The sequence below is a fragment of the Natrix helvetica genome, assembly GCF_964273705.1.
Source record: "Natrix helvetica genome assembly, chromosome: 4".
Lineage (NCBI taxonomy): Eukaryota > Metazoa > Chordata > Lepidosauria > Squamata > Natricidae > Natrix > Natrix helvetica.
Genome location: NC_138550.1, coordinates 172,134,478 through 172,153,593, shown reverse-complemented (window position 1 = coordinate 172,153,593; position 19,116 = coordinate 172,134,478). Strand labels below are relative to the sequence as shown.

Sequence of the window (19,116 nt, the reverse complement as noted above, 5' to 3'; positions counted from 1 at the left end):
GCTGGGTTCGGGGGCTCCCGGGGCAACGCCGGGTCTGCAGCCGGGAAGTCCGGGGCAGCCGCTGGCTGCGCGCTCGGGGCTGGGAGGATCCTCTGCGCCGGGCGGAGCATGCGCGTCTTCCGGGGCGGCGCTTCCTCTCAGCCGCCGCTGCTGCATCTGCCGGCCGGCCGGGCGCCATGGGGCTGCTGTCGGACCCGCACTGGCGCCGCGCGCTCTCCCGCCTGCTGCTCCGCCTGCACGCGCCGCTCTGGTGGGGACGCGGACGGGACGGGGGGTTGTCTCTCCAGCCGCCCCTCGCCCGGCCGCCCGCCTGAGCCGCTCTCCCTCCCCTCCTCTCCTCTCGCCCGCAGCGCGCTGAGCTTCGTGGCCGGGCTGGCCTGGTTCCTGGGCCTGGCCTTCCAGCCGCTGGCGCTGCGCGCCTCCATGTCGGAGAACGCCATGGGCTCCACCATGGTGGAGGAGCGCTTCGCCCGCGGGGACCGCGCCCTGGCCCTCGCCCGGGACTTCGCCGCCCAGCGCAAGAAGGCCGGCGGGTGAGTCGCGGGGAAGGGCGGGCGGGCGGGCGGGCTCGGGGGGCTTGGCGGCCCATGCGCCCCTCTCTCCGCAGGGCGCTGCCGGTGGCCTGGCTGGAGAAGAGCCTGCGGGCGCTGGGGCTGGAGGTGTACGCCCAGAGCTTCTCCCGGACGCTGCCCTTCCCGGACGAGGCGCGCGAGAGATACGTACGGCTTGGGGCTCTGAGGGGGGTGGGCGGGGGGGGACGACGGCCGGAGGCCTCACATCCTCTCCTCTCCCCGCGCAGGCCGTGAAAGGGACCAACGTCTACGGGATCCTGCGGGCCCCGCGCGCAGCCAGCACCGAGTCGCTGGTGCTGAGCGTGCCCTGCAGCGACGGGCAGCCGCGGAACAGCCAGGCGGTGGGGCTCATGCTGGCCCTGGCCGCGCATTTCCGCGGTGAGTCGGGGCGTGGGGGGGGGGGGCAGTCACGGGGAGGGAGGGAGCGCCGGTGCTGAGCTTCCCCTCCCTCCCTCCCTCCCAGGCCAGGTCTACTGGGCCAAGGACATCATCTTCCTGGTCAACGAACACGACCTGATCGGCATGGAGGCCTGGCTGGAGGCTTACCACGACGTCAACGTCACGGGTAGGGGTCCTCTGGGTGCTCCCCCCCCCCCCTACCAGGCCTTTCCTTTCTGGGCACTCACTCCCCCACATGGGGTGCAACCTGTCCGGTTGCTAGCAAAGGCTTCCCTTACAACAAGCAGGGCTTTCAGGCCTTTTAGTAGAGCCGAGAGCTGGCGTTGTGCCCCTTTGCCCCCTTGGAAAGGCAGCCCCTGGCTTTTGACGGAGCCTCCCAGGGTTTCTGGGTGTAGCCACTAGGGAATCTTACTGTCCGGCTGTTCTGACGAAGGTGCCCACGCAAGCGCTGTGTCCTCTGCAGAGACCCATTCGTCGGGGACGTTTGGGCGAGCGGGGGCCATCCAGGCCGCCATCTCCCTGGAGCTGAACAGTGACGTCATCACCAGCTTCGACGTGGCCGTGGAGGGGCTGAATGGGCAGCTGCCCAACCTGGACCTGGTCAACCTCTTCTACTCCTTCTGCCAGAAGAACGGGCTGCTGTGCACCATCCAAGGCAAGGTACGCGGGAGGAGTCCTCGAGCCTTCACCTCCCCCAGGCCAGAGAGGGGCCTTGGGTCGGCCACTGGTTGAGCAGGCAGGTGGCCAGGCTGTGGCAGGATCTCTCCCGAGCTCTCGGGGGCACCGGAAGACGGAAGCCTTCTCCCTTGCAGCTGCAGCGCTCCGACTGGGACTCCCTGCCGGCCTACCTGCACTCCCTCCAGACGCTGCTGCTGATGGTGCTGAAGCAGGGCTCGGGCCACCCCCAGGGGGACCACGGCCTCTTCCTCCGCTACCACATCGAGGCCATCACCATCCGGGGCATCAACAGCTTCCGCCAATACAAGTTTGACATGGGCGTGATGGGCGTGTGAGTGTCAGAGCAGGTTGAGGTCCGAGCAGGGGCTGCCGGGAGCCCCCGGGGATGGGAAGCCGCAAGCCTCTGCCTGCTCTTCCCCCAGGACCTTTGAGGGCATCTTCCGGAAGCTGAACAACTTGCTGGAGCGGCTGCACCAGTCCTACTTCTTCTACCTGCTCCCTTCCCTCTCCCGCTTCGTCTCCATCGGGCTCTACATGCCGGCCTTCGGCTTCCTCATCCTCATCCTTGTCCTCAAGATATCCTCCCACAGTGGAGGCCCCCAGCCCGGAAAGCGGGTGGCTCTGCTCCCCAGGAAGGGGCTGGGAAACCTACATCAGCCTTCCTGGAGGCAGGTACCCTTTGGGGGGGATTTCTGGGGTGGGGCTCCTGCTTGAAAGTGGGGCGCTGGAGAGGCATGTGGGAATCCCACCTGAGTCCTTTGGGGCCACTGCAGGGGCCTGGGCGGTGGGAGAGGGAAGGCCTGGTCTCTGCCCATCTAGTGGTGGTGGTGGGCCCTTTTCCCCAGCATGCAGGGGGCCCTGGCGTGAGAGGCTGGGGGCCGCCTCTGGTCCAGAGGGTGCAGGGAAGAACCCTCTTCACCAAAATGCCGTCGGGGGCAGCCCCGGTGTCAGTGTTTGGGGCCTGCCTGTGTCACGCCTGTTTTCCTGGACTCCTCCCTCCCTCAACGCCCTGGATTTGTGGGTGAAGCTAAGCAGCTTCGACAGTGACGGGAGCCAACTCTGCGATGGAGACCAGTCTTCGAATCCTGCTCCTGTGGAGGTGGGTTGTGACAGGAAACGGCAGCCCTTGAGAAGGGAGGCCTTGGGTATGTCGCAGCAGCCTCTCCTTTCGGGCATGAGAATTGGCCGTGCGCTCGGTCTGCGGTCAACCTCTCCAGCCAGCTCCGGCTCAGCCGTCCTTGGGTTTGCGGGTGGAGCGGGGCCTCCCCTAAGCTCCTGCCGTCCTCTCTTGGGACAGGATCCGAGGCCCAGCGTGCTGACCCTGATCCCCCCGCTGCTCATCTGCCACGCCACAGGCCTGGCGCTGTACTTGGTGCCCGTCTGGGGACAGCAGGTGGCCACCGAACACTTCCCGGTCTCCGAGTCGGAGGCTGTGGTGCTCACCAGCATCGGGATCTACGTGGCCGGGCTGGCCTTGCCCCACAACACGCATAGGTAACGGGGGTGGGGTGGGGGCCTGGCCTTCCGCGAGGGGCTGCACCGGGGCTGAGCTGGAAGCCGAGTCGCTGGGGGATTCTGGCCAGAGCAACCGGGCTTCCTGCCTTGCAGAGTCTTGATGGGCTCCGGGAGCAACCAGGGCTGGATGAGGCTGAAGCTGTTTGCACTGCTCTACCTGGCCATGCAGCTCAGCTGCGTCGCCCTCATCAATTTCTCCCTGGGATTCCTGCTGACGGTCACCATGGCGCCCGTGGTGGCGATTGTGCAACCCACGGGGCCCAGGTACGTCCCACGGCAAAGACGGCGATGCTGCAGGGCCTCTGAAGCAGCGGGGGGGGGGGGGGGGGGAGGCCATGCAGTCTTCCCCAGCCCAGAGATTCTCCCGGGAGAAAGGGGAGCCTTTGAACTCGGGGCCATTCTCTGGCTACCAAAGGCTGGCACTAAGGAAGCCAACGCTTTCAGAAGCATGAAACCTCCAAAGCTCAGTGCAGAAGGATTACAGCCAAAAGCAGGGACTGTCGCAGCGCAGACAGCCGTTTTCCGTTTTTTCTGGTTCACGGATGAAAGAATTGTTAGTCGATGGGTGAAGACTCAAAAACCTTTGCACACTGGTTGCATTGCATGCTGGGAAAGAGAGTGCAGGGAGGGGGCAGTGCCAGGCAGGCCACGGTTTGCCCCTCCCCGATGTAAGCCTGCACAGTAGGCAAGCAGCTCCAGCCCAACCAATCAGCTGCCTTGGCAGTGCCAGGAGGAGCAGCTGAGGGGCTTGTGCCCTGCATCCATGCAAGGTCCTATGAGCCTGTTGATCAGGTCAGCAGAGCTGGCAGATGCCCGGTGGGGGGGGGGGACACTGGGCTTAGGGCCTGGGCCAGGTGAGCGTGATCAGGAGCCCCCCTCTCCCTCGCAGGTACCTGTACGCGGGGCTGCTGCTGCTGGTCACCCCGGCCATCACTCTCCTCCTCTGCATCTTCCTGTACCAAGAGCTGATGGAGTATCCCATTTCCCCCCTGGAGGGCTGGCAGCGCTTCCTCCAGGTGATTGCCGAGGGGCTGCTGGACCACTACCTCTATGGCTCCATCGTCTTCCCCTTCGTCGCCATCTTCGTGTACCCCTGCTGGCTTCTCTTCTGGAACGTGCTCTTCTGGAAGTAGCTCCCCGCCCCACGGCCAACCAGAGGCCTTGAGGCGGACCAGGGAGGGGCAGCCCGGGCCCCCCCTCCTTCTGCACAGCAGCTGCTGGTGACCAGAGAGCTCGCCAAGAGGGGAAGAAGGTGGCGGCTGCCGAGCTCGCAACGTTGAAGGTCCGCTGGCTGCAGGCTGGGACCCGCTCTGGACGGGCTGTAGAGGTGGGCCAGGGGCCCCTGATTCCCTTGGCCTTTGCTGTGGTTGCCATGAAGCCAGAAACACTGGCTGGGAGAGAGGCTGGGAGCCGTGGCTTGCCTGGAGAAGATTTTGACAAAATAAACACTTTGGAAGTTGTGGTACAGAGTGGATTGGTGTGTGTTTCTCCCCCCCCCCCCCCCCCGGGTCATATTTCAGGCGCTCGCAAACCCTGAATCAATGAGGCCTTCAGGCCGTTGCAACACTGACGCTTCAGAGGGTGAAGGAGAGCGGGGGCTCTTGAACAATGAACAAGGGTCCGGGTTTGGCCAGTCTGAAGACGAGGGGGGCCAGAAGGGGGACCTGGTAGCCTTCCAGTATTTGAGGGGCTGCTGCCAAAATAAAATAAATATGGGGGGGGGGGGGTTCCAACCTCTTTTCAGAAGCGCCTAAAAGCAAAGCAAGGAAACAACAGATGGAAACTCCTCAAGGAGAGAAGAAACCTGGAATTGAGAAACTCAGAAAAATTGACCGGTGGAACTGCTTGCCACCAGAAACTGGGTGCTTCATCGCTGGATTGTTTGTCTGTCTGAAACGGCACAGGGTCTCCTGCCTGGGAATAAGGGGTTGAACAGATGACCTCCAAGGTCCCTTCCAGCTCTGTTTCGGGTTCCGCCCTCCCTCCTGCCGAAGCGCTGCAGTCCCGCGAGCAGGCGGAAGGGGGCTCCTCTTGACGATTCGTACGTCCGCCCGGCGTCACGTGTCCTGCGGAGCCCGCCGCGTCGCCGCTCTAGCCCGCCCGCAGCCTGGCAGGGCGTCGCTCGGAGGCTACGCTTGCACTTCCGCCGCGCGGCGCCTTGTGGGAAAGCTCGCTCGCCTCCTCTCCCCCCAAGATGGCTGCGGTGGCGGCGGCGGCGGCGGCGACGAGGAGCCTGGCGCGTTCCCGGGGCCGCTTCCTGGTCCCGGCCCTGCCCGGAGGCTCTCATCCGCGGGTATGGCCGGGCGGCCCGGGCGGCGCGCACCGGTTCCCCCCTCCCGCTCGGGCGCCGGTCGCCTCCCGCCCCAAGGTCACCCCGATCCTGCACCGCCCGCCCGCCCCCCCCCGCGGCCCTCGGCTGCTGCCCCGCGGCGCCCTGGAGGAGGCGAGCGGGAGGGGCCCGGGCCGCTGCCGGGAGGAAGGGTCGCCCTTGGCGGGCGCCGGGCAACATGCGGCATCCATCGGGCGGCCGCTGCGGGTTGCCCCCCCCCCCGCCCTTCGGCTTCAAGAGCCCCCAAGAGGGGAGGGGGGATCGGGAAACAGCTCCAACCCCCACCCCCACCCTCCAACCCATGACAGGTCCCTGCAGCCCCCAACCCCCTCCCTGGCCCATCCCCCCCCCCCCCCCCAGGTCTGGATTGTCCCAGAGCGCTTCTCACCCGTGGCAGCTTGGAGGGGACTTCAACTCCCAGGATTCCCTAGAGGCTGGGGCATTCTGGGAGTTGTAGTCCGCCCATCTTCAGGCTGCCAAGGCTGAGAAACTCTGATTCCCACCCATGGACTCTGCAGGGGATGGGTGGGGGGGGCTGTTCATTTTGAACAGTCAGGCGTAATTCTCGGGAGAACGCTGACTGGAGAACAGGGACTGGCCCTTGGGGAGTTCCAGCGGCCCCGGAGGACTTCCCGCCTGGTTTGGAGGGGCGAGGGGCCCTTTCGCTTGTGGGAGATCCGCTCAATTGCCTTTCTTTGCAGGCCAACGTGGCGTCCCTGGCGGGCCTGTCCCGGAGCAAGAGGGTAGCCCTCGGCGCTCTGGGCGTTGTGACCGTTGGCGGGGCAGGACTGGCCTGGGCCCTCCAGAGATCTGTGAACGCCTCGGAATTGGAGCTTCATCCACCCAGTTACCCCTGGAGCCACGGTGGCCTCCTGACTGCCCTGGATCACAGCAGGTGGGTGGGGCCGTAGCACAACAGAGCTCGCTGGGGGTCCCGTTTGACTTTGCTTCCCCCCCCCCCCCGGCTAGGAAGCAGCTGCCAGACTTTCTCTTTGCATGCCCCCCCCCCCCCCATGGCACTTGGGGAGTCCTGTAGCTGGCTCCACTTCCTTTGCTGTTCCTGCACGTGTGTTCTGCCTGCCTGCAGTGCAGTCATGTCTGAGCTCCCTTGGTCCTCTGCTTGGCCCAGCTGTCTCCCTCCTCCGGCACTGGGCACACCGGGCCAATTCACTGTCTTGGGCAGTGCCATCCCCCCACCACCACCACCACCACCAGGGGAAACCGGATGTTCCTGTGCTTGCCTGTCTGCTTCCTGTCTCCATGGCTGGCTCCTTAGTAAGCACTGCCTTGCGAGGCTTCTGGCCTGAAGGAAACATCCGTGTCCACAGTGTCCGGCGTGGCTACCAGGTCTACAAGCAGGTGTGCTCCGCTTGCCACAGCATGGAGTACTTGGCCTTTCGCAATCTTGTGGGTACCACCCATACCGAAGAGGAAGCCAAGGCCCTGGCTGAGGAGGTAAGCCAAGCGTGCCGTGGGATCGATGTTGACCACAGGGAGATGACCCTGGTTCGGAGGTCGGGGGCGCTGCTCCAGGCTGCCCCGTGTGGTTCATGCCTTCAGGAGGTGGGGCGGGTGGCCCTGTCACGCTCCTGGGGAACGGAGGTGGTGACGGATGGAGGTGGACGAAGACGGCTGGCCCTCCTCTGGGGAAGGTGGAGGATTGCCAAGCGAGGCCGGCCTCTCGCCCCTTAGGTGGAGGTGCAGGATGGACCCAATGAGAATGGCGAGATGTACATGCGATCTGGCAAGCTGTTTGATCACTTCCCCAACCCTTACCCCAACGCTGAAGCAGCACGGGCGGCGAACAACGGGGCCCTGCCTCCTGACCTCACCCTCATTCTCAAAGCCAGGTAATCCTGCCTGAGGTGGGGCCTGGGCAGAGTTTGGCAGTTGGCATTGCCAGGCAGAGAGGCTTGGAGGAGCGGGGCCCTCACTGCCCTTCCCTTTCAGGCATGGGGGTGAGGACTACGTCTACTCCCTTCTCACTGGCTATTGCGACCCCCCTGCTGGCGTGACTATGCGAGAGGGCCTTTACTACAACCCCTACTTCCCCGGACAAGCTATAGCCATGGCTCCTCCCATCTACAACGACATTCTGGAGTACGATGATGGTGAGTAGCCTTGGGGGTGGCGGGAGGCCTTTTCCTTGACTGGGCTGCTGGTCACCTGCCTCTGCTCCTTTACAGGGACGCCTGCCACCATGTCACAGGTTGCAAAAGACGTCTGCACCTTCTTACGATGGGCAGGAGAACCGGAATTTGATGACCGCAAGCGGCTAGGCCTCAAGGTGCGTGTTCTCTGCTGCTGGAGGTGGTGGCCCAATGGGCCAGGCGTAGCAAGGAGCAGCTGCTGCTTCCCTGCTGGGGCAGAGCATACTTGGCCGCAGGGCGGTGCCTCGGGGCGACTCCGTGACAGTCTCTCCTCTCTTCCCTCAGACAATACTGATTGCATCTGTGGTGATACCCTTCGTGTACTTGATGACAAAGCACAAGTTTTCGGTTGCGCTCAGCAGGAAAATGTTCTACCAGCGTCGTGACTGACCTATGGATGAGGCAGACCCGCCTCCGGTGCCAGAGCGCTGATGGCGCTTCGTCCTTCGTGTGGCTGGGCAGGGGGAGATGGCCGCTTCTCCCGAGTGCGCTGGCTGCTATTTAATGTCTCTCGCCATTTGTCCAGTCCCTCTCGCAGCCTTGGCAAGAGGACCCTGGGGTAAGGGGTGGCAGGCACCCAATAAACGTGTTTCTTCAATCAGATGCTAGTTGCTTTATTGAGGTGCAGAGTCCCCTCAGCCCGAAGGTTCCCTGGTCTAAGCTGCGGCCATTCCTGCCCCTCCCCCACCTCCTTGCAATTCTTCCTTGGCCCCTGAAAAGAATCACCGTCTCACGCTGGTGGGTTTCCTTTTATTGGGAAGGTTCTCTTCCCCTTGCGCAGCAACATAGAGCGGGAGCCTCTCCCTGGATGTGCTCCCTCCTCAGAATTTAATAGTTGCGCCTTGGTTGCCCAGAAGTGTGAGTTAAAGCCTTTTGGGGTACCGGTGGGGGGCTTTGGAATCAAGTCCTTGGAGGGAGGGAGAGACCCCGTTCTCTGACCCTTCCACTGCAAGGGAAGTCAGAAAGCAGAGAGCCCGCTGGGTGCAGAGCCTCAGGCCCTGGCAGCCCCCACAGCACCTGCCAGAGCTGCAAAGTGTCGCATGTTTTTACCCGTCACGTAGTTAGAAGTCCAGGATGCAGGAAAGGGAGGAAGAGATAAGTAGGGAAACACCCCTCCCCCCCAAAAGCGGACATGAGCCCAGTGGAGCTGTTGAGATTGGGGGGGGGGGGAGTCAGCCTGCCCGCTTCCTCTTGCCAAGCGCTCAGTGACAGTTCTGGCACAGCCGGTGGCATCTCTCTCCATTCACGTTGCACCGGCAGCCCCCGCTGATGTCACCGTGGCCCTGCAAGAAAGGGGCGAGTGGGGTGATTGGCAGGTGCCCCTCTGTGACACCAGAGTTGGACCCCTCCAGTTCCCCCCCGGACCCCTTTGCGTTCTGCGGCTGCCTCCCTGGAAGACGCTGAGGCTCGGTGCTTTCCCAAAGTCTGCCACCTTCCTGGGGCCTGAGCAGCAGAGGCCCTGGGCATCCCGGCCCCTGCCTGCCTATGTTGGGGCAGCTGATCTGATGGGGCTCAGGCGAGAGGCGCTTTGGCAATTGGCTGAAAAAAGCCAGCCTTTGGGGTGGGGGGGGAGCAACTGGGGAGATCCAGAGCCAGAGGCCCTGCTTGGCTCTTAACTCCCAGGCCGTCCAAGGGAGGTCTTCCCAGAGGCTCAGGATCAGACAGGCTGGTCAGGAGGAGCCGGTGTTGCTTTTTGCTCCTCCCGTTCGCCTGTGTGCGCCTACCCAGTCCTGCCTTCTAAAATGTGGAAATGGCCAATTGGTCCAAGAGTTCCACAGCCAGAAGCCCCGTGTCCTTCCCAGGACAGCCAGGCCCAAGGCCGGCACAGGGAGGAGGCTAAGGAAGCCCATGTCCAGGGAGCCTGGCCTGCTCTTCCTTAGCCCCCTCCCTAGCAGGCAGACTTTGGGAAGTGGGCCTGGCCCTCCTTGTCTCCCCTCCTCCCCTCCTGCCTCCCCCTGAGGACACCTACCCCGGGCCCCCAGCGTGGCCCCTTGGTCACCCAGCAGATTTCTGTCTGGCAGACGGGGCATCTGATCCAGTCACAGCCGCCCTTCTTCTGCACCACGATGCGGCACGCGGGGCAATGCATGGCCTCCCCCAGCTGCACCAGCGTCTGCCGGGACAGAGGACACCGTCAGCTGCTCCGAAGACACAGGCTCCGTAATGCAGGGGGGGGGGGGGGGCGTTGCCTTTCTTGGTGAAGGAGCCGGTCTCACCTTCAGCATGTTGTTAGTCTCCCGGGCGGCAGCATCGTTGTGAGCCTGGGACTTTAACTGGTCCTGGTACTGCTTGCAGTTCATGCCCTCGTGAATGGCCTGCGGGCAGAGGCAGCTTCAGGCTGGGCCCTTCCACCCTGCAAGGCCCCTTCTCGCCCCCCCCCTTGGAACAGCAGGCGAACAGCTGCCCCCTGCTTTCAGGGGCAGCCAGCCAGCAAGCTTCAGGTGGGCTCCTCCGTCAGGGCACTGGTCTGCTGGGCAGAGGGCACAGGTCTGCCTGGTCCCACTGTCTTGGGCCTAGGGCCTTAGGAGCCGTCCTCCCCTGCCAGAGGAGGAATGCAGGGGAGGACGAAAGGGGGACTTGTGTTTCCAGCTGCCGGTCTTGTGGCAGGAGTTTGGAAAGGGCAGCAGGGGCAGCTGACTGAAGGGTGCAAATTCAGGGTGCCCCCCCCCCCTGCCAGCGCTCCACCCGCTGAGTCTCGCTCCCAGGCAAAGACGTGTGTGTGTGGTGTGTGTGTCTGTGTCTGGGCCCACCTTGCAGACGAGGCAGTTCAGAGCCCAGCAAATGGGGCAGCGGAACTCATTTACATCGTCCTCGTAGACACACCAGCCGAGGCAGTCGGCCGTCCGGCAGTGGTAGCTGTTCTGCGCCCGGCTCTCAGCCACCGCCAACCGCCGCTCCAAGAAGCGCTCGTACTCCTCCAAGGACACCAGCTGCAGGGGAGGGGAGGGGCTGGGTGAGAGCCCTGCTGAGAGCAGGAGTGGGCTGCCCCCCTCCGTGGGTTCCCCCAGGCCCTCCTCCTCCTCCCAAGGCTGGGCCCCTGGCAGCTCCCCAGTCCGGACTCACCGCCCGTATCTCCCTGTCTTGGAGGTGGCAGGTGCAGGCATAGTAATCGTCCCGAAAGGGACAGGACACCTGGGGGTCCTGGCTGCAGTTGACCAGCTGGCGCAGGCAGGCTCTGCGGAGGGAGAAGGCGGCTCAGAGAGTGGCTGGATGGGAGGCCCAGCCCTGCCTCCCTCCTCCTCCTCCTGGTGAGGCTCCTCACCTGCAGAAGCTGTGCAGACACTCCCTCAGCAGCACCCCATTGCCCGGTTCCACCTTCAGGTAGCAGATCCGGCACTCCATCTCCTGCTGGTTGGGCACCAGGGCCTCTTCCTCCAGCTGGCACAGCTGCTGGAAATTCTGCAGCCGCTCCTGCTCCTGGGCCTGCAGGAGGAAGGGCACGAAGCTGGGCTCGGCAGCTGGCAGAAAAGGGGGCCGGGAGGTCCTTTGGGAGACAGCCGGATGCCTGAGAGGCAGAGCGCCCCACGAGCAGAGCCCTGATGAAGGCACCCGAGCGGAGTCCCTGGAAATGTTATTAGCACAGCTACGTGAAATGCCCTCTGCGCATCAGCCCCGCCTCTGAGCCCTCTGGCACAGAAGGCCTTGTGAGGGCAGCACAGCTGAGAAACGGGGCTCTCTTTGTGGCCTTGGCAGCTGAAGCAGCTGGGAAGACAATGGAGCCTCCCTTGAGGGCACTGCAGGCCTTGCTGTCCACCCCCCACCCCCTCCTCCTGCAGTGAGTCCCTGCTGACCGGACTGCCTTTCTCTGCCCCTTGGGCACCGTCGGATGCTACGAGGCAAAGGATTTTGCCAGTGGGGTCTACAACATTCACGACCCACCCGGCCAGAGTCTCTGCCCTTGAGGAGGGGGTGCCTTTGCAAGCAGTGGGGAAGCGGGGGGGGGGGATTTTCTGTAGCAACTTCAGCACTTTGTTCCCCAGAGCCCTTCTCTGCTGTTTTAAGAGCTGCTTATTTATCAGTGAATCATTTTGCCACCTTTCAAACCCCCCGGAAAGCTCGCCCCAGGAAGCTGAACTCCAGACAGCAGCACCAAAATGAGAACGCTCAATAAAGCGCACATATCAGGACCCTGCAAGGTGGACCAACAGCATCAGAAGAGGCAACAGAATCCACAACGGCCTCCTAACCATGGGGAACTCCTCCCAGGGAGCAGCCTTAAACCGCAAGAGCCTCGTGGGGGAAGGACTGAGCAGCACAGAACCAAGTTGGCCGTGAAGCCATAACCAACCGTTCCCTACAAAATCTCCAAGCAACGGGGCAGGATCGCTGGAGGAAAGCTGGCCTTCACAGAGGACCACCTGAAGCAACTGCCCTGGCTTGGCAGATTGAGGGCTCCCTTCAAGGATTTAGTGCCAAGCCCCTAAAAAGGAGCAACCGGAGCAGGGGGTTCCAGCTGCCCGTACCCCATCATGCCCCAGAGCGGAATCCAACCCATCTCCAATGGCTGCCCCCCCCAAGGCAAGTCTTGATACAAGTCAGGCAAGGGCCCCTTTCCCAGGCAGCCCCTTGACCCCGAGGGCCAAGGATTCCCTTCCGCAAAGGGCTTCTCTTTGCAGCCCTGGCACTTTTCGTGACAGACATTGGGGAAGCCTTCAGCCTCCGAAACCCCCATGGGAAAGGCCCTCTGACCCAGAACAACTCGTTCCTGGGCACTGAAAGGTTGATCCCACCTTCAACAGATGGCCAGAGTTTAGGCAAGGCTCCAAAGCAGGTTCAGGATGCGCTCCAAGGGCTTTCGCATCCTAGAGTTGCCATCCTTCAATGCTTTGGGGTGCACAATAATTACTGCCTTTGCCAGGCCAAAGAAGGCAACTGCGGTCTGGACGTTGCCGATCCCGGTGGATGGTGATATTGGGTAAGCATGCTCATGCGGCATTGACAAGGTACGGTTTGCCCTGGATTCCGGCTTTGCTGGGCTCATCCAACAGCTCAACAGACAAAATGGATCTTGATCTGAAGTCAAGCAGGATAAACGTCTCCCAGAGCAAGCGGATCCTTGCATTTGACTCTCCCGGCTCTGGAGCCATCTCTTTGAATGGAGGGGTTTCACCTATTGCTACTGCAGGCTTTCCAATCTTAAAAAATGCAACTTTTCCTGCAGGACACCTATATTTAAAAAGGCAGGAGGGTCGCTGATATTTTGAGAACCACAGGAAGCCAAGCAGCGGTGCTTCCTGCCAGTGCTAGCCGTCACCACCTCCTGGGCCCCTGGCAGGCCAGGATCATTCAGAAGGGCCCAACCTGCACAGTGACCAATGTTTCCCCCCCCCTGCCCTTCATTTGGCTCCCTGAGGCCAGGGTGGTCTAGTCAGGCGCCTCTTTCAGGCAGTGCGGAAGCTCCCATGCGCCTTTGCTTAAACAGACATTGCAGCAGCCACTTGGCTGTGAATCAGATTACATCCTAAGCCTGTAAACCCCGCCAATCGCAAGACGGGTGCGGCCCTTACTGTGTGCCCACAGAAAGCAAAGGAGTTTGGTGGTGGTGGTGGTGGTGGTGGTGGGCAGGTGGAAAACGCCATCCTTGTTGGCAGAGCCAGAGATTCATGTCTTGGGAAGGCAACGCTCCATACCCTTTTCCTACGATGTTGTACAACTATAATATTACATTTATATGCTGCCCGATTCTCAGGCATTCCAGGAGATTTTGTTTATGCAGAAGGAAAGGAAGGACTCATTTGTGAACCTGGAAGCCACAAGAGGAAGCCACGCGTTAAGAGCTGTGGACAAGGGACTCTGGGTTTCTCTGGGGGTGGAGGGACTTCACCCCGCCTTTCAAGCACCTTCTGCCACAGTAGGTGCAGAGGGAGACCCCATGAGGATTTCTGCATAGGAGCTCAGCCACCAAAACAAGACCCGTGATGCCCTCGGGTGATGCCAGCTGCGATGAGGGAGGGAACCTTTCAAGCTGCAAGGGGCAGCAAGGGGCCTCTTCAGAAGATGACCTCACAGAGGGCCTCTTTTGCTCCCCAGGCATTCTCCAGAGGGAATTTCACACAAGGGCTCCCGCCACCACACCCACAGCCATCATCCCCCTCCTGGCTCAGTCAAGAACGGAACACGGATTCACAGGGTGGGCCACCTGGCCCAAAGGCATCTTTTAATGCAACAAGATCTCCAATTCGTTTCAAAACTTCAAATGTTCAAAGGCAAGATGCAGAAATTAACCCATCTCAGAACGGTACCCAAAGCCGTGTTTAGTGAAGGACTTGGAAGCCGCCTGTTCTCTAGAATTCATCCCTCTGCCGATGCTCACCAGCAGGCAGGCTGGGCCCAAGCACCCCAAGAAAAGGTCCCCTGGTCCCGGGACTCCCCAGCTTGGGACCCGCTCGGTAACGGCTGGCCCCAGCGGGCTACCGGCTGCCAGCCAATCTGTCTCCTGCCAAGAAACCTGGCCAAAGGGCAACCTTATAACTTTCTGAAACGCCATCCCCCGAGGGGCACTGGAAGAATTCAACGGGGTGCCTCTGTTTCCAGCATCCCTCTTGCATCGCACGCTGCCCAACCGCCAGGCTGCTCAAGGCTCCCTGCCCAGCAGCTCCGCAAGGGCAGTTGGGGAGGGGGGAAGGGAGGACCTTCAACTGAAGCCTCAGTCCCCACTGGCAACCAGAGCAGCCCTCCACCCAGAACGACCCTCTGGCCCCCTCAATCTCCACCCCAGAGAGGGAACCAGGTGGAGAAGAGGCCTGTCCTCCTGCTTCCTTTGGCAGCAACTGGGCCCCCCAGTAAGTTCCCAATCCCAACAGGGGACAGCAACCCTGGCCTGAATCTTTGGGTAAAGGGCCATGCTTAGCCCCCCTCCTCGGGGCCACACCCGTTTCTCTCTCAGCGGAGGGCTCTGGTGCCTGCCTCAGTCAGGGCCGGGGCCTGTGGCGCCAGAGGAGCTGGGCAGGGCTGCGAGGGCAGCTACGAGAACTCCGAGGAGAGATGGATGAATTCGTCCAGGGGCCCAGGGTTGTGGGCATAGGGCATGGCTGGACTGTCTTCTCTCCTTCCCTTTTCCTGCCACAAGAGAAAAAAGAAAGAAGAGAAGAGAGTCATCAGGGGCACCTCAACCGCTGCCTCCCCCTCGCTTTTCGCCCCCTCCCCACAAGCCTGATTGGGGGCCACAATCACCCTGGAAGCCTCAAAGACAGAGAAATGCTTGCAGGATGCCGCAGAAAAGTAAAACAAAGCAAAATAGAAGGCTTGCACACAAAGTGTAACAGGAACAGGAAAGGTCACTTTTACAAAAGCAAGAGGACTTATAGAAAGACAAAGTCTGTATGGCATTTCTAATTTTATACAGAAGGCTTCAATAATACCCAACGCTCATCTCCATCGGTGCTTACGAGTCACGCAGAGTCCCGACTTCTGTGCAGTCCCACTGAAGGAGACCCCCTTCCCAATGAAACCGGCTGGCTCAGCCCTCTTTCCCCCCCACAGAGCCTTCACCACCCCTGCCTCCTCTGCCACCTCTCCCTGAGCCTGTCCAATCAGGCAACCATGCCCCCCTGACCCCTCCTCCCCCCTGGCCCCTCCGTGGACTGTCCCTGAAAGGGGGCTAGAAGCTGCCTCCTGGGATGCCAGCAGGGGGAAAGGCCTGAAGGAGTTGCAGGTGCTCCCTGGGCACAAGGGTATCTGGGGGGAAGCCAGCTGTGACAAAGCTTGCACGGCAGAGCCGATGCCGCTCCCAGGAAGGAAGTTGCAGGCATTAAGATCTGCATAAGGAGGGGCCCTTCTGAAGAGGAGGGGGCTGTGGCCCACCCACGCTGCCCACCCTCCCACTGGAGAGGGCTGGGAAGCACTGCCAGGTTTGCAATCCCTCCCTCTGGAGCTGGGCAATCGGGGCCTGCTCTTTCAGCCTTGGGGAAATATGTACTTTTACCACCTTGTGATTGTTGAAGGACCAGAGTCTTTAGGTCAATTCTAAATCTCTAATTTAAAGATTTGAAATTCTGCTTTTTAAAAACAACAGCCCTGCATTTGCAAATCTGCAGCCTCTTCCAGGCCGAGTGGGAGCTGATTCAACAGATGCGGCTCAACAGGGTGAAAGGCCTGGGCCCAGGCAGAGACAAGTTGCCCACTCTAACAGGGCGAAAAAATGCTTCCAGCAAGGAGAAGGACCCCCCACCCTCACCAATTCTCCCACTCCCACCGCAAATGGCCGACCTTCTGGTATTGCAGGATGCCCTCCTTCTCCTGCTGGATCCGCCACAGTTCCACTTCGTCCGGCCGGTAGCTCCCGGGAACCACGTAGCCAGCAGGGCGGTCAGTGCTGCACATTTCACAGCCAGGACGGGTGGGCTTGTTGATGAACGTGCAGGTGGGGCACGACCAGCCAGCCTGGGTGAAAGAGAGGGAGCCCTTCCTCAGCGCCCCCTGCCGGGCAGTGATGAGTCGAGGCTGCCCATGGGAGCACAGGGCATCTGGGCAGGGCTCAGAGGTCGGATGACTCAGGGGGGCACGTACCTGCACAGGAGAAGGGGGGGCGGCAGCTGGGATCGTGGGGGATTGAGTGCGACACGGAAGGATTTTACTCATATGCACGGAGTCCAGGAAGCGAGTGATCTCCCCAACATCCGACTTCCTGTTGAGGTCTTTCCCACCTGTGGGCAGAAAAGCACCGGGATGAGCCCGCCCACCTTCCAAGCAGGAAATAAAAGCCAACACTGGCGCATGAACTTCCTCCTAAGCCGCGGGGGGTGGAGATATATTTCCCCAGCTCACCTTTCTTCGCCAAAGAACTGGCGCTGCTCTTGTGCCTGCCGTCGGAGCTGCCAGGGATTGCTGAGGGGGGTGGTTGGAGCACCACCCAGTCCTTGTCCTCCTTGTAACGCTGCTCGGAGAGGTTGGCTCCCTTCGCTGAGAGCAAGTAGAGGAAGGCCGTATCGCCATCCTTCCGGATGCCATAGGACCCAACCGTTCGGCTGTCCACACACAGGCATTGCCCAATAATCCAACGCTGGACAGTGGGATGGAATCCATAATCCTGAAAGACCTGGTGGGCAAAGCAGGTGGGCGCATGGGGGCAGCTCCAGTGCCTAAGCAGGCCTCCTAAGCACGCTTTGCTGGACCATCAATCAAGCATTGCCCCACAACTGGGCCCAACGCCCCCTCCCTTTCCAGAGGCTGACCTGGAGGGAAGATGAAGCGAGCGGAGTACCTGGTGCCTGAGGGCGGCGATTGTGGTGTGTGTGTGCACCCGGGCTGTGATGCTGGCAGAACAGGAGGCGTCTTCCACGTGCACCTTCATGCTAAGAGGAAAGAGCTCAGTTAAAGAGGTGCCGCCTGCAAAGCCAAGGACAGGAGCCCGACCAGAGGCCTCCCTCTCTTCTGACTCACCTGATCTGGCCGGCAGGATAGCAGGACTCCTTCAGCTGGATGCGCAGAGCGGTGTGCTGCTGCGCAAGCAAGGAAGCGCACCGCATGGCCTCCTCTTCGTTTCCCAGTTCGATGGCTGCAGAAAGATGGAGCACCAAGTCGTCTGAGGAAGCAAAGAGGAGACTGTCGCTTATTTACTCTAGTTTTGGCTTGTACCCTGCTCACGCTATAGAAAGCAAATATTAAGCATCCTTGGTAAACTAAAAAAACCGTAACAGAGAAATATAGACAAAAAGAAAAAGAAAAAGAAAAGAAGAGCCATAAAAAGGTCCCAACTCTCTGCAGAATATCTTCAACCTTTTCCTCGAGGGTCCTCTTGGACCAGCCTAAACTATCCAGGATGACCACACGAGTGGACTGTTGCTGCCTCCAGCTCCCTTCCTATCACCTGGAGGATTGGGAACCAGAGGCAGCTTTTGCCCGGGTGATTTAATAGGTTGGGACCATTCAGGTGAAAGCCAAGCTATAAAGGTAAAAAAGCATGACTTTCAACTGCCCCTGGACACCCAGAGCAGCCAGCGCAGGGCCTGATGGACGATACATTCCCAGTGATGGGATCCAGCCAGCCCTTGGGCTCTGTGGGGCTTTAAGCATCCAAGCGGTCTTTAGCTTCGTGGGGCAAAGCGCAGTGCAGTGGTCTAAACAACTAGGGTTCCACCCTAAGGTGGCCAAAGGCTTCTGAGCCACGGTTTCCATCCCTGTTCCATCAGCAGCAGCAGAGAATCCAGAGGACACATCATCTTCCTTCAGGGGGAACCTGTGGTCGCCTAGAGGTAATATGGGTGCAAGTGGGGGGCCCTCAATGGACGAACAGCATTTCCGTCTTATCGGGGTTCAGTTTCAGCCCCTTCATCCAGATCCCAACAGCTTCCAGGCCCCTGACAGTTCGGAGTGGGGATGTGAAGTCAGGTGTCACCTGCTTATTGATGATACTGAACCCCAAACATGGGAGTGGGCTGACCCCCATGGAACCCCTTTAATGTCAGGACCACCAAAACCGCCTCCCTTCCCCCCGGCAACTGATGGGGGCCTACATGCTGGAAGAGGAGTGGAACCTCTGCAAAAATGTTAAGAAGGACCAATGCTGCCTCAGTCACTTGCCTGAATCTCACTGAGCAGAGGTACATCAAGATACATCATGCAGTTTAAATACAGTTTACTGTTCTCTATGGTTTTGTTTTAGGTGTTGTGTCTGTTTTTAATCTCTATGTGCCTAGTCAGTAATGAATTGGCATTAAAAGGAAAAGAGTCATGTTAGTCCATGGTAGCCCCAAATCAGAAGGAAATTGGTAGCCATTCCATGCATTTGATGAAGTGAGCGGTAGCTCATGAATTTTAATGGTAGTTTACATTAAAAAACAACAACAACTTCTAGTCAGAAAATAACTCTGGTTGTGAGTGTAAGTGTCTTGTAAATCTAAATAATAAACAAATGACTTCTCCATACTGTATTGAACATGCCCACGATGTCTCCAACTACATTCTTGGTGTAGGTGGCACAGTGTTTAGTGTGAAGTACTGCAGGCTACGACTGCCGCCTGCCTGTAATTTGACAGTTCAAATCTTACCAGGCTCAAGCCTTCCATCCTTCTGAGGTGGGTAAAATGAGGACCTAGATTGTTGGGGGGCAAGAGGCTGATTCTGAAGGCTGTAAAATACTGTAAAGCGGTGTATAAGTCTAAAGGCCATTGCTATTCTCTCAAACGTTTTGTGACTAGATAATAGTTTATCCAACACCAATGGATTCAGGGAGGGTCTTATCAGAAGGGAAAGAATCACAGCTTCTTTCAAAACTGCTGGAAACTCCCCCTCCAATAATGGGGCAGTGATAGCTTCCACTGTCCTCAGTGGGTCAAGTTCCCAGGGGGCAGGAGATCATGCAGGTAGCCCTCTCACTGCTTCCTCAGAGGCTACACCCAAGGCAGAGTCCCTGTCAATGCAGCCAAGTGATGGCTTTGTTGTCCTGAAAGATTTCACTGGTTAAAACTGGCCAATGGCTCTCCTGACCACAGATTCCAAGTACTGACCCAGCAGGAGCTATGACTCCTGGAGA

General features: G+C 60.2%; 3 protein-coding genes across 5 annotated transcripts in view; 2 read left to right on the top strand and 1 right to left on the bottom strand.

Moving 5' to 3' along the window:
• Positions 1 to 77: 77 nt before the first annotated feature.
• Positions 78 to 4,631, top strand: GPAA1 (glycosylphosphatidylinositol anchor attachment 1). Of its 2 annotated transcripts, none has more exons than XM_081953045.1 (12): positions 78 to 250; positions 351 to 533; positions 608 to 719; positions 800 to 950; positions 1,036 to 1,137; positions 1,405 to 1,631; positions 1,784 to 1,980; positions 2,072 to 2,225; positions 2,656 to 2,748; positions 2,947 to 3,143; positions 3,258 to 3,428; positions 4,054 to 4,631. In XM_081953045.1, the coding sequence occupies exons 1-12, from the start codon at positions 177 to 179 to the stop codon at positions 4,295 to 4,297; spliced, it is 1,905 nt and encodes a 634-aa protein (XP_081809171.1). In that variant the 5' UTR covers positions 78 to 176; the 3' UTR covers positions 4,298 to 4,631. The 2 variants fall into 2 exon arrangements, with proteins under 2 accessions (XP_081809171.1, XP_081809172.1); XM_081953046.1 differs by having other exon boundaries at positions 82 to 250; positions 1,435 to 1,631.
• A 667-nt stretch (positions 4,632 to 5,298) lies between these two features.
• Positions 5,299 to 8,244, top strand: CYC1 (cytochrome c1). The gene is made up of 7 exons (XM_081951630.1): positions 5,299 to 5,457; positions 6,195 to 6,388; positions 6,822 to 6,948; positions 7,186 to 7,343; positions 7,444 to 7,604; positions 7,680 to 7,780; positions 7,929 to 8,244. The coding sequence occupies exons 1-7, from the start codon at positions 5,359 to 5,361 to the stop codon at positions 8,031 to 8,033; spliced, it is 945 nt and encodes a 314-aa protein (XP_081807756.1). The 5' UTR covers positions 5,299 to 5,358; the 3' UTR covers positions 8,034 to 8,244.
• Positions 8,245 to 8,379: 135 nt separating this feature from the next.
• Positions 8,380 to 19,116, bottom strand: part of SHARPIN (SHANK associated RH domain interactor) — an 18,228-nt gene continuing 7,491 nt past the window's right edge. The window contains exons 4-14 of one of the 2 annotated variants that reach the window (XM_081952586.1): positions 17,025 to 17,166; positions 16,846 to 16,936; positions 16,410 to 16,680; positions 16,152 to 16,288; positions 15,852 to 16,061; positions 10,906 to 11,066; positions 10,707 to 10,818; positions 10,394 to 10,573; positions 9,860 to 9,958; positions 9,613 to 9,756; positions 8,380 to 8,926 (exon numbers count right to left, since the gene is read on the bottom strand). In XM_081952586.1, the coding sequence (XP_081808712.1) occupies positions 8,846 to 8,926; positions 9,613 to 9,756; positions 9,860 to 9,958; positions 10,394 to 10,573; positions 10,707 to 10,818; positions 10,906 to 11,066; positions 15,852 to 16,061; positions 16,152 to 16,288; positions 16,410 to 16,680; positions 16,846 to 16,936; positions 17,025 to 17,166 (1,628 nt within the window). In that variant the 3' untranslated portion in view covers positions 8,380 to 8,845. The remainder of the gene's footprint in view (positions 8,927 to 9,612; positions 9,757 to 9,859; positions 9,959 to 10,393; positions 10,574 to 10,706; positions 10,819 to 10,905; positions 11,067 to 15,851; positions 16,062 to 16,151; positions 16,289 to 16,409; positions 16,681 to 16,845; positions 16,937 to 17,024; positions 17,167 to 19,116) is intronic. The other variant, XM_081952587.1, reaches the window with a different exon arrangement.